The sequence below is a fragment of the Epinephelus moara genome, chromosome 16, assembly GCF_006386435.1.
Source record: "Epinephelus moara isolate mb chromosome 16, YSFRI_EMoa_1.0, whole genome shotgun sequence".
NCBI lineage: Eukaryota > Metazoa > Chordata > Actinopteri > Perciformes > Serranidae > Epinephelus > Epinephelus moara.
In genome coordinates this window covers 32,444,961-32,457,920 of record NC_065521.1, presented here as the reverse complement: position 1 = coordinate 32,457,920, position 12,960 = coordinate 32,444,961, and the positions used below count along the sequence as shown (strand labels likewise).

Below are 12,960 nucleotides of genomic sequence, written 5' to 3'. Positions count from 1 at the left end.
CACTTTGTTTGGATTCATGCATAATTCCTGCTTAATTCTGTTATGGGATGACGTGTAAGGATGATTCCACACTCAAGCTCTTGCAAAATTACTTATGGCACGAGCAGATAATGGACCAAGCCGTGCAATATATCAATTTAGACCACCCCACACACTGCCTCTCAGGCCTAACAAAGGTCACAACAAACACTTTGAGGCTCTGCCCACCTGTTTAAACAAGAGGAGAAGATCAGGACAATGCATCACACAATGGACAGATAGTGTTAACGCCTCCTGCATTAGGAGGCCCGAGCAGACAATGATGTCATCATCACTGGCATTGCTTTTAATAAAACCCTGAGGAATATTAAGGCTATGCTATCATCAAAGGAACTGAGGCAAGAATGACTTCACTCTGTTCGGAGAACAAATAATAAACACAGTGTATTAAACTTTAAACTTTAATTCAATATACCGAGTGTGAAGCAGAGAAAGTGCCCATTAGGTCCATTATTACAAGGCAGGGTTGCAGACACCGGGCTTGGGCAATTAGTAGTGGCATAAGTCACCATTCAAACATGCATGAATGAGAAATTACAACAGTGTGGGGTGCAATTACCTCTCCCAAATCAGTGCGTGTCAGATGACATTATCTCACAGGCTGAGAGCCATTACTGAGCTGAGGCTTTCTGGCCCCAGAGGAGTGAGGAGGGGTCAACTACTGTGGGGGGAACAGGTCATTTGGTCCCCTCCTGTGACATGAGGACATCTCTCTGGAGCCTGGAGGGCCTCACGTGTTCAAGGCATGCAGCGTTAAGGGAGTCATATCTGTTTGACCACTACTCTTTCATCACAGAGATGATTTATTTTCATGCAGACTGTTGAAAGTGTTCAATTCAGAACTAAAGGCAGCATTTGTAGCTGTTGAAACGGCACAGGGGATAATTTACTTCTGAAGTGGTAATTGGGAAAACAGTACAGTGTGTTGCAACACTCATGTCGCTGCAGGTGGTCATGGGTAATGCGTGTTATGTAATCTGCCATTTGTAAAACATCTGTGGAAGGAAGTAAAATCTGATGATGCTTTTACTTGGCTGCCATTCTGAGGGTCAGCAGCTTATCGGCGCAGCCTGGTTGTGTTTTAGACTTCACAGCAGGGCAGGGCTGCACAGAAGAGTGACAACAGCCCCCCTGGGCATCAGCCAGCTCAAAGGCCACTCGGCTCATGTCTATGTTATTAAAGATCATATGAGTTGTGAGTTGAACTTGCGTTCATTGGACCTGCGTCACACATGTGTCTCCTGTAGGCATATAAACAGCTTGGCCACCAGGCACAGGTCAAACTGAACCAGAAAAAATCAATATAGTGTTGCTGTTGTTACTATGGAGTTATGCAAGTCACATTATTAGATGTAAATGTGCTCAGAGGATAACTGTCACTGAGGATTTACAGAGTTATAATGTACAATATGTCCCTTTGACCCCACACACAACTGCTCACAAGTTGCAATAATGCAAAATGGAATCATTTTTAAGCAGGATTGCGAATTAGATGAGAGATGAACATTTTGTTCAATTGGAAAAGGCATTCATGAGCATCTGGGGGGCCTTCATGGCGTGTGACTGGTGCAGCTGCGCAAGCATTTGATTATAATGAATAGAGAAAACTAATAATGGGGCCACTGACTCATCTCTGTCATTGATTAGTCAAGGGAGACCCCTGAAACAAAGTGATCAATGGCCCCAGTGCCCCGGCTGCCTGTCTGATCAGTCTATTCATCTACTGAGGCAGCTGTTGTCTATATTTATTCTCACTAGTGACTCAATTATCCTGAAGATCAAACTAAGAGAAAAAAAGGAGAGATGCTGAAAAGATAAAATTCTCTGTGGTCTGCTGAGGACAGACCAGTATATCAGATTCCACTAATTACAGTCATAATACAATAATCTACCCAAAATGCTCTGCTGACAAAGATCGCAGACATCATGTGATGTCTAATGGTGCCTGACTGTATGAGCTTGATTTATTAATTTGGCTTGTTGGCATCGCTGCAAGTAAAAAGGACATCAGTCAATAATATGGCAACTAATTGGAGGCTGTGTTGCTGTAACTATAGTGAGGTTAAACAGTGAACATGCACAAATGTACAAATACAAACTATTTAAAAGGGACACTGATTTTTTTTTTATATGGTCAGAAGATTATATGACCAGAGGCACCCTTATCTCCCCGGTGTGATCATTATATTCATCTGCACAGTATCCTAATTAACGTTTGGCTCATCACAGTCATGTTTAAGCAGAATCCTGACAGCACATTTTTCCACTGACGTCACTCCATGTCCTTGTGAAGCAATTTCTCGTATCCTTGATGATTATAATGCAGAAAGGGGAACAGAAATCATTTCGAAAGTCTTGGAGGTGATTCTATTGAAGTTCGTCCCGCCCTCCCCCCCTCAAAAAAAAAGAAGGGAGCGAGGGCGCTCCCAGCCTCCCAAGTCGGAGTCAGGACACAAACTTTACGCACAAGTTTCCTTTAGGAGCACAGCAGCGCTGCACAGACGCAAGGTAGGCAACATGATTTTCGTGGATAGAAACAATCAGTGTCAATGCAGGACATGATATTTGGAGCATTTTGGTTTCCACTGGAGAACATGTGAACATAGAGGGAGAAATATTTAGGCTACAGCCGCTCTGTGATCAATACCGTCCTGTTTTAAAGAGTTGAGAGGTGATTTCTTGTTGCCTGCTGCTCCTGGTTTTATCATGGCACGACGCTTGGAATAAAGCTTTAATTGTGTTATGCTTTATTTAATGCGTGCCTTTACGATTGTGAAGTCCAAATTTTGGAGTCGGCTCTGAGTCTTGTTCAAAACGCTGCAACAGTTAAGAGCGTTGATCACAAATGCTGCTCAATATGACAGCGAGTGTGTGCTTTTATATGCGTTTACGCAAAGTTGTCCGTCTCTCATTCACCTGTCATTGAAATGTTAAGTTATTGACGTTCGCTCGTGAGTTCGGGAATCAGAAGATTCCTGGGGAAAGTGTATGCGCGTGCGTACGTGCGTGCCCAAGCGGTTTACAGCGAGCATAAAGGATAAAGGTCAGTTTTTGGGCTACTACTGGGATGACAAGATACGCTTTCACTGTTTGAAATGCTTTGTGGGACATTCCCCGCACTGATAGCTGAACAAACAACCCCAGACCACTTTTCACTCACAGGAAACAGCTCTTTATGGTCTTTGAAGTTACAGCTAGATGGGTTTTATTCTCCATCCATCAGATTTCCTCATCATCAAGTGGCCCCTATACCCCCCTTTCACTCTCTGGATTTAGAGTTTTGGTGCTTTTAGGGCTGCGTTCAGCACACCATGGCAGAGGGCCATATGTGAAATGATTTTGTACCCACAGCACACAAAGACATCATTGAGTGAACAGAGCTGCAGAGCAGTTTGTGTTGTTCTGTGGTTTTGCCTGAGTTATGAAGGAAGACACAGCAACAGATGTTTATTGTGATGACCCTGAGATCATTGTGAAGGCTTCTAGCTTTTGTTTTTCATTATCTTCATGTATATGCACTGCATTTTTTTGCTCAGCACATAGGCAGGAATTGGATTGCACAGTCAGGCAGATGCACTTGAAATAACCAGATTTGTGCATGTCTTTGTATTTTCTCAAAAGATCAGGGGTTGCAGGTCGTACCTAAGTACTCTTGTGTTGCAGCAGGAGCTCAATACTTCCAAGGACACAAGTAGAGGCTGTTTCTGTTGGAGAAAAGTAATCTGTAAACACCTTCTATGCTTTGCTTTGTGTAGCTGCTCCTCCTCTTTTGGTGGAAATCTATTCCAAGGACATGTAGTTTGGGAAAAATGTGATAACAAAATAGGCTGTGGAAACTAAGAGCTCCGCTGAAAATTGGTTCGAAACATTTCAGCAGGAAATGTCTGGAGACAAGTTTGTCATGCAGACGCGATTTGGAGTTAATCTCTAATTCTGAACCAGACTTTTGTCACATAAGTCTCTTGCAACTGGCACAAAAGCAAGCGGCGTGGAATAACAGGAAAAGCAAAATAGAAAACACCTGGTTTTCAATGTGCTCACTGATTTGAAGTCACATCACTTGCTCAGAGGATCAAGCCTGTGACATTGTGACTTAGTGCTGCCACTCTGTCTCTGTACTGTATGAATGAAGAAAAGCCCCAGAAATCTCATCAAATCCATTCATCTTTACTTCATATGACTGTATTCATTACAATATATCATATTTTCTTATGACAGCTCTTCTGCTGGTTTGTGCAGTATCAGCTCTGTGTTATCCCTGAAAGAGTTCATGTTCCACCAGCTATTATAGTCAGAAAAATGAACAATGGACTCAAATGACTGTACAGTATTTGCATAACATCCCCACCACATTCCGGGGAAGCAAAACATTTTATGAGAATACACTGACATATGCTGCAAATAGATAACTCAGACAAGCAGTTCTCAACGCAGTTAGCACACTGTTTTTGCAAGACAAACTATAACATTGTCATAGAAGGGAGGTTTGTTATTTCAGTTGCAGATTTTGTTGAGTTATTTTCATACATATTTCCCTCAGTCAATCTTACCTTTGGCCAAATTTCCACATTCAATCAAATATAAACCACAGCTTTCATCCCCTGTGGTGCCAAAAAGAGTAGGCATGGAAAAAATGTATATTTGGCAGGAGGCCAAATTAAAGCAGACAGGTTATTAAGTGAAAACATGTGTTTTTGATACTAGCCGTGAAAACAAACCAAAAATAATGGGATACTGATTGTTATCGAGCTGAATGCCAGACTACTTGAACATGTCATTAACCACTGTTTACTCTCACAGGCTAAAGGACACAAGAGTCTTTCTCATCTGGGATAAGATCTAGCCTGAAGAGACGCTTTTTCTTTGAAGAACTGACTTACAATTTTATTTTTTTGTACTTTTTTAAATGCAAAATGAACATTCAGAGAGCAACGTTGTTTTTAAGTTGGATGTTTCTGTGCATGGACATGTGTCTAAGCCAGAAAGACTGCACAGGCGTGGACTGTCCTGATCTGCAGAGCTGCATTGAGTCAGTTTTAAAGAAGGGCGCCTGCTGTCCCACCTGTGTACAAAAGGGCTGCACCTGTGAGGGTTACCAGTACTACGACTGCGTCCAAGCAGGCTTCCAGGAAGGGAAAGTCCCAGAGAGGGAATCTTACTTTGTGGATTTCGGAAGCACTGAATGCTCCTGTCCCGAGGGAGGTGGCAAGATAAGCTGTCATTTTATTCCATGCCCCGAGATTTCCCCCAACTGCATTGATAGTTCACAACCTGCAGACGGTTGTCCAATATGCAGACGAATTGGCTGTACCCATGGCACCAAGAAGTACGAGGCGGGGCACTCGTTTCAGATGGACCTGTGTCAGGTTTGCCACTGTCCAAATGATGGTGGAAAGTTAATGTGTTCACCTATCCCAGGCTGTGACCTTCGCAGTTCCAACAATCCCATGTGGGTTACCACCACTGAGAACAACAGCCCTTTGAGAGACATTAGCAGTCGTCCTGACAGCCGACAAACAAGTCCTGTGGAACCATTTTCCAAGCTGGCACTGGGGAACACTCTACCACTGTATAAACCGGACCCACCCAGTTTTGGCACAGGGGATTATGACTACACACTGGCAGGGCCGACGTCTTCCACTATCCAAGATCTGGCCCAACCACTGGAATCTACTACAGTACCACCAGTTTACCCAGAGTCAAGCTCCACTTCCTTCAGCTCCCATGATGACAGGAGACATGAGCTGAGGGAGACACAAAAAAGCTCTGATTCAGTGAGCAGTGAGGCTGAGGTCACACAGAACACGGATCCAACCACCACAGGGCTTCAGAGCGAAACATCAACATCGTTGACGACAACCACACAAGGAGTGACCACAGAGAACCAGCTGCAACAGGAAGTTAGTGAAAGGACCATTAGACATAACAATGACAGACACAGAGTGGCACAGGACACTTTAAAAGACACCGCCCGTGCAAACAAGGAGGCCAGGCGCTCTGACCGTCACAAACATAGTCAAGGCACTCGCACAGGGAGTCATGGCGGCCCCCATTCTGCTGGCCGAAAGGAGCAGGAAAAGGTGTCTGCAGAGTATAGGCAGCCGCTCGGTAAAGAGGAGCAGGTCTCGCATCCCACAATAGAGCTCAGTCCCACCAGCAGAACTCCAATCAGGATGAGGGAGGATGGACAGCAAAGACAATCCCAAACCCTCAACAACTACCAGGATGCGAGGGGAGACTCTGAAGGTACGTTAGCATATTTTAAAGTAATCTTTTATGCTCAACAGTATCTTTACTTTTCCTGAAAGGTGATTGAAAGCAGTTGAATTGAAAAGAAACCTGAAACTTTTTTCACATCATCCAATGCCCACATCAAAACACATCACAGTCTGATGATTTATAGCCTAGTAATGACAATGTTAAGCCACTCTATCTCAAAAGACATCTTCCTTTTCCTTCTCTCACATCCTGTCTTTTGAAGAGGAATTCACAATCACTCTTTTGGAGCTGGCGGCAGTCCAGGAAAAACAATTGTTCATGGAAAGTCTGTTTTCCCTGGATAGCATTTATCTACCTTACTCAGGAGAGAAAAGCACTATACTTAGCATATGCTCGTTTTCATGCATTCACGTTGAGAGAATACTATATTTATTTCTCTAGAGGTTTGTAAGTAGCGAGTAATACTCAGCCTGGCACCATATTACATGGTTATGTTTCTAATATATCTAATAAATCCCTTAAGAGCTGCTGGAATTGCAATTTCTCTACCTACTTTGCTCTGCTGAGAGCTCCGGGGTTTGTGCATCCTGCCTGTGTCCTTCATGTGATTATCAGCATGTTCTCAAACGCATCAGCCCCCCTTCAGGGCATACAGGCCAATCTACTGCAGGCAGCAGGAGGGAAAGTAGATGATGAAGTGATTACAAGGATGTCTAAAAGATGAATTCAATTGCTCTGGAAATATGAGAAAAATATCTTTTTTTGGAAATATGATGTTAGGTTACATTGATACAATAGATTTAAAACATCTGCTCTGTAATCTTAATCTCATACAACACCATTTAATAATCAAAATTTGAATTGCTTTATCTTTAAAAGAGCTGAATGCGACATTCAAAACATTGATATAGCAGCAAAACACGATTTGTTACTTAAAGATATAGTGGAGTAATGGTTTCCAGAGCAGATAATGAAGCCAAGCTCTCATGTTGTGGTAGCTGTGACAGCCGCGTGTGCATGTTGGCATGTGAGTCCCTGTGACTGTGTCCCAGTGGCTGGCCATTGCCGCCGCTCTGCACTGCCCTTATACCATAGATGTATTAAGAGACCTGGATACAGCATTGAAGATGGGCCCCTGTTCATTCAAAGCTGTTCAGTGGCACATGAAGCCAGAAAAGCCCTATTTGTGCAGTTTGAATCAAATCTTGATAGTGAAATAAGTCATTTTGCAGGGGGCTGTGAATCTCAAAAAATGTATCCACTGATCTACAGACATCTCTTTCCCAGTGTAAGTCTATGGGAGAAAGTCTTTTTGGGCCCCATGGCATCACATGATGGACACGGAGGGTGTAGTTCCACTTTTGACCACTATGTAAAATTGGCCTCAAAGCCCTGTGCACTTCCTGGAGGCCTGGCTCACATGGCCACTGATATCTGGACCCAGTTTTTTATTTTCTAGGATGGCGAAGGGATGGCTGATTGGCTAGTACCTATGCCTTTATTGGCTGGGTTGGTTAGCTTAAGACAGGAGTGAGATTGGTTAGGGTAAGAATATCAGGATAAGCCAATCTGTGGCAGAACAAGGCAGAGTACAGTGGGTCATGCCTTCACCATCCTAGGAGGAAAAAATGTGCTATTTGAGTGGCGTTGTCATGTGAACGTAGCATCCACCCGACTCTGCCTTATTCTGCCTCTGATTAGCTTACTATGACATTCTTACCCTAACCCTAACCAGCCTCACTCTTCTTGCCTAAACCTAATCAACCTAATAAATGGAAGCAACAAGTCCTAGCCACTCAGAGGGAGAGTAGGGCGAGTCATGTTTTGGCCATCCTGAAAAAAGGCCTCTGGTTTCCCAATTAAGCTGTATGAAAATAATGGACATAGCTGCTGCAGTCGACCATTGGTTTGTGGAACGTTTTGAAGCCTTAAGTGTGGCATTTCTGCCGTCACCATCTTGGTTTTTTGGAACCAGAGGTGACTATAATTGACCAAGAGGCTGGCGCTGTGGAGGAGCGAGGGGTGGATCTGCCTGAGAACCTTAGGTCACTATCTGCAGACAGCTTGTTATTCAAAGCAGCCCGCCCTTACTTATGCGTAACTTTAAGCTTTAATGAAATGTAAACAAGTGAGTTATATAAAATATCACCCTCTGTACAGTTGTCATGAACACAGAAATTAGCTACAGAGACCAAAACCATTTTTGTACCAGGCTGTAAACATGTTTATTTATGCTGTAGAACTGAGCATTTTAACATGGGAGTCTATGAGAAGTGACTCACATTTGGAGCCAGCTTCAAGTGGCCATTACAGGAACTACAGTTTTTGGCACTTCCGTGTTCATTTTTCAGCCTGGAGGTTGCCACTTGGTTTCAGCTCAGTTACCAATATTAGCTTTGTCAGCACTGCTGCCATTGTTCGTAGTGTTTAATACATTAACACCATTAGCTGCTAGATGTCTGCTCAGCCACTTCCATGTTGAGAACTGCCCCAGACTCTGAAAGTCTACAGCTCCTTTAATTAATCAGATTTTATGCAGTTCCATATGTGTTAACGATTAATAAACTTCCAGCCAAGGAAAACCTAATTACATCATAATTCCCTGTACTTTACGGCTTTATGGCACAGAGTAGTCTCACTATATTATTAGATGTCCCTATGAAGTAAGTGAACTAAATTATTAAGTAGTGAAATTTATAAGCCATGCCACTTCATCCCCACTCCAGTGACTGAAGCACTGGGGAAATTGGTTCAGGATTCTGAGAACTCTGTCATATTATTGGTGTTTTGTCCAGCAAACTGCAGTCTGGAGGTGTGCAGTTAACCTACTTTACAACACTATGATTTTTGTTGAGACCTGCCAGGGCTTTTCTTTCCATCAGCACCTGGCCTCCATAGGTATGTATAGTATATGCCGAGTGCATCTGTGAGGTGCTTCTGTGGGAGTGAACTCCAGATGTATACTTGTCAAGTTCTTTAACCAGCATAAAGTTGGGGAGTATAGGTTAGAAGTTGCTGTTAAAGAGGACTACAGGCTCGGGTCAAGTCTGGGTAAAATGTGAAACTGTGTGTGAAGCTTCTGTAAGCCAATAAAGAAACTCTTTTATTTGTTCAGGGGAAAAAACAGATATTTGCTTTGACAGATTTTCCACAACGTCCATAAGTGCATTAGGATGAAGTCCAGCATTTCAATTGTGAATTATAGCTTCACGGAAGAGAGTTTGACTTGAAAGTCAAAGTGGGATGTGTTTTCCCCCTGAGATCAGAAGCTCAAACTGGTCTGGCTACTCGATTGAATGACGCTGTGAAGGTTCACTGGTGAAGGTTATTGGACTAAGGGAAGATTTCCAGAGTGGTGACATGTTAAAACACAGACAGAGAAAAAAAACAGCTGATAAGAGCCATGACTAATCTCTGTTATCAATGTCTTTAGCAGAAGATGCCAAAGTTATTTGGAGAGGAAAAGACATGAATAACAAATAACACAACCATTTTTCTTGAAACATAAATGGGCTGCCTTTGCAGAGGAACACAGCCCAAGATAAATGGTTTTTTTTTTCTTCAAGTCAATAACTCCAGCTCATTTGCCCTCTCTCTTTCCAAGCAGACGCAGTCTGTGCTCAGAAGGGGGATGGGATTTGTTCAGGCTTTCTGATGCTGGGCTGGACCTGGTATAGGATTTCTTGGGGGGGTTGTACCTGTGAGCGGCATAATACCCATGTGATGAATGAGACCACTGTTGTGGCTTGATTGCCAGACGCTACTCACCGCTCCCTCATGAGCCGGTGTGATTACCCGTCTCCCGTGAGGCTGCTGGTTTCCCAATCTTCCCAGTAATCACCTCATCTGAAGCACACCTCCACACATTCTGCTCTCAGTAACTTCCCACTTTACCAAGCACAGACCATAATATTGAACTAAACTAGAAAAAAATGTTAGACATGGATAAACTGATGAAACCGAAGCACAAAAATCATCTGAGGTGAAGTGGAATAACCGAAAAAGTGCTTGTTTTCTATCAGCAGCACTGTCACAACATGCTGCATATGGGAGTGGGTTGAGCAGATGTGTAATTTTCCTTAGGATGAAAAAGAGGGCGAATTCCACAGCTGGTCATGTGAGAGTTCATTCCTACTGTACCACTACTGTGGAGATCAGTCTGAAGAGGATAGCTCACTCCGCTTAATCTAGGGTGCCTTCCAGGTCATTTCCAGGAATTTTGGCGAATCTCCCTTCCACAACATGTCCTTACTGAAAAACCGCCTGATCCACATGTCACCCGTGCTTATAAATAACAAAAACATCTGCTCCAAATGCAGAAAACCCACTCATAAAAGAGACCCGCTGTCTAAGTAGAGAGTGATTGGTGATAAATTGTAACACAAAAACACATCTGCCTCTTTCTGTCATTAACATGCAAAGTGCAGCTGTATACAGATGTTTTTAGACTTACAATACAAGCAGTCAAGTTTTCTCTGTTTAATATGAAACATAGTTATCCTGTTATATCAAATAATATGTTCATATTCATGCTAATCTTGACCTTCCCAAAATACGTATCCACTGATTTACACGTCTCTTTCCCATTGTAAGTCTATGGGAAAAAGTCTTTTTGGGCCCCATGACATCACGTGATGGACCTGGAGGGTGTAGTTCCACTTTTGACCACTATGCAAAATTGGCTTCATAGCCCTGTGCACTTCCTTTGGGCTGGGCTCATACAGCCACTGATACTGGGAGCCGATTTTTGGTATGGCCTGTCCTACTCTCCCTCTGATTGGTTAGTACCTGTGCCTCTGTTGGTTGGGTTGGTTAGCTTTAGGCATGAGGAGTGAGATTAGTTAGTGGTAGGGTAAGAATATCAGGATAAGCCATTCTGAGGCAGAACAAGGCAGAGTAGAGTGGGTCATGCCTTCACCATCCTTAATCTTGACCATCCCTGAAGCTACAAATAATTTTCCTTGATCCTCCCCGAGTAACTGGGGAAAAATACATTACTATCCCACCACCATGAATAACCATATTTTTCTTATAGTCACACCAAATGTAGGTACTATTGGAGCCAATGTAGTTAAAGAGTACAGTAGGTCATGCCTTCACCATCCTAGGTGAAAACTTGCTATTGGAATAGCGTTGTCGTGTGAACATAGCACCCACCGTACTCTTTCTGTGATTGGCTTACTGTGACATTCTTACCCTAACCCTAACCAGTCTCACTCCTCTTGCCTAAACCTAACCAACCCAGCCAATGAAGGCAATGAGTACTAGCCAATCAGAAGTAGAAGGAGTCGGTCAGGTCTTTGCCATTCTAAGAAACAAATTGGCCCTTGGTTCCCCTCATAGACAATATGCAAACAATGGACATAGCTGCTATGGTCACCCATTGGTTTGTGGACCATTCTGAAACCTTGAGTGTGGCATTTCTGCCGTCACCATCTTGGTTTTTTTGGATCCAGAAGTGACCATAATTGAACCAGAGGCTGGTGCTGTTGAGGAGTGAGGGATGGATGTGACTGAGACCCTGAGGACACTATCACTTAAAGCTGGCATGCCCTTAATTATGCGTAACTTTAAGCCTTAATAAAATGTAAATAAGTGAGTTAAAGAAATGTCACCCCTTGTATAGTTGTCATGAACACAGAAATTAGCCCAAGCAACTAAAACCATTTCTTGTACCACACTGTAAACATGTTTATTTCTGCTGTAAAATTAAGCATGTTAACATGAGGGTCTAAAGGAAGTGAGTCAAATATCCTCCCCAAGGCCAACACAGAAAACACAAGTCCCTAATGACAGTACAATAATTATAAAATATTAATTATAAAATTATTTGACAAGCCTCCCCTATTGTTCACCACATCCTCCACCTTCATTAATAAAGAACAGTCTCTAATGGGACTTGTGAAAATCAGCCAATTAGGTAATAATATTCCTCAGGCTTATTTTTGTCCATCAGGTCCAAAATCAGGATTTGGATGGATTTCCTCTCTGGCAAGGAAAGAGCAGATTTCCTGTGTTCTGCTGTGTGAACACACCTTGGAATATATAAGGCATAATAAGGCAATGGGAAACAGGTTCACATTACAGGACTGTGGAGAGTATTTGGTCAGAGGCGTGCAGTCGAATACACTTAACCAATTGAATATGCAAAAAGAATCTCTAAAGCTGATGTTGCCTAGCAAGGACTTTACAAAACATGCAGGCTTTGGTGTGTCAAGGACATGTGTGGCATCTTTGGGAAACACAAGCTTTAAGTCGCAGTAATTCAATGCACCATTAGTAATAAATCCAAAGCAGTGTGCATGTTTCATTCAGGTTATCTAACCACAAGGAGGTGTAATTGGATTGGAGGTTACTGTGTAGAACCATCAAAGACTGAGGCAAGCCCTCAGGGCTCGCATCAACTAACCTTAACCCCGATTAAGACTACAAAAAGATGGATCACATGGATGCTGGCTCACAGTCTCGGTGAGAGATTAAGACATAAGTTGTCAATAATTGAATCCTGAATTGGCCGTTTTGGAAATGAAGTCATAGTGACAGCAGGAGAGCCCTCCCTGTTATGTCACATCCAGCTGTTTTTGGACAGTGATTATGTGTTTCAAAAGACACGATATGTCTGCAAGTACTCATGCTGAAGGTGAGAAGTGTGTCACTCCCTCCTGAGCTCAACAGGGGCCTGTAAGCTCACTTACATACACA

The 12,960-nt window shown here is 43.0% G+C and overlaps 1 protein-coding gene across 2 annotated transcripts in view; it reads left to right on the top strand.

Moving 5' to 3' along the window:
- Positions 1-2,395: 2,395 nt before the first annotated feature.
- The window catches only part of fbln2 (fibulin 2), a 34,212-nt gene continuing 23,647 nt past the window's right edge, over positions 2,396-12,960 (top strand). For both annotated transcript variants that reach the window (XM_050065413.1, XM_050065412.1), the window contains exons 1-2: positions 2,396-2,547; positions 4,840-6,285. In XM_050065413.1, the coding sequence (XP_049921370.1) occupies positions 4,953-6,285 (1,333 nt within the window). In that variant the 5' untranslated portion in view covers positions 2,396-2,547; positions 4,840-4,952. The remainder of the gene's footprint in view (positions 2,548-4,839; positions 6,286-12,960) is intronic.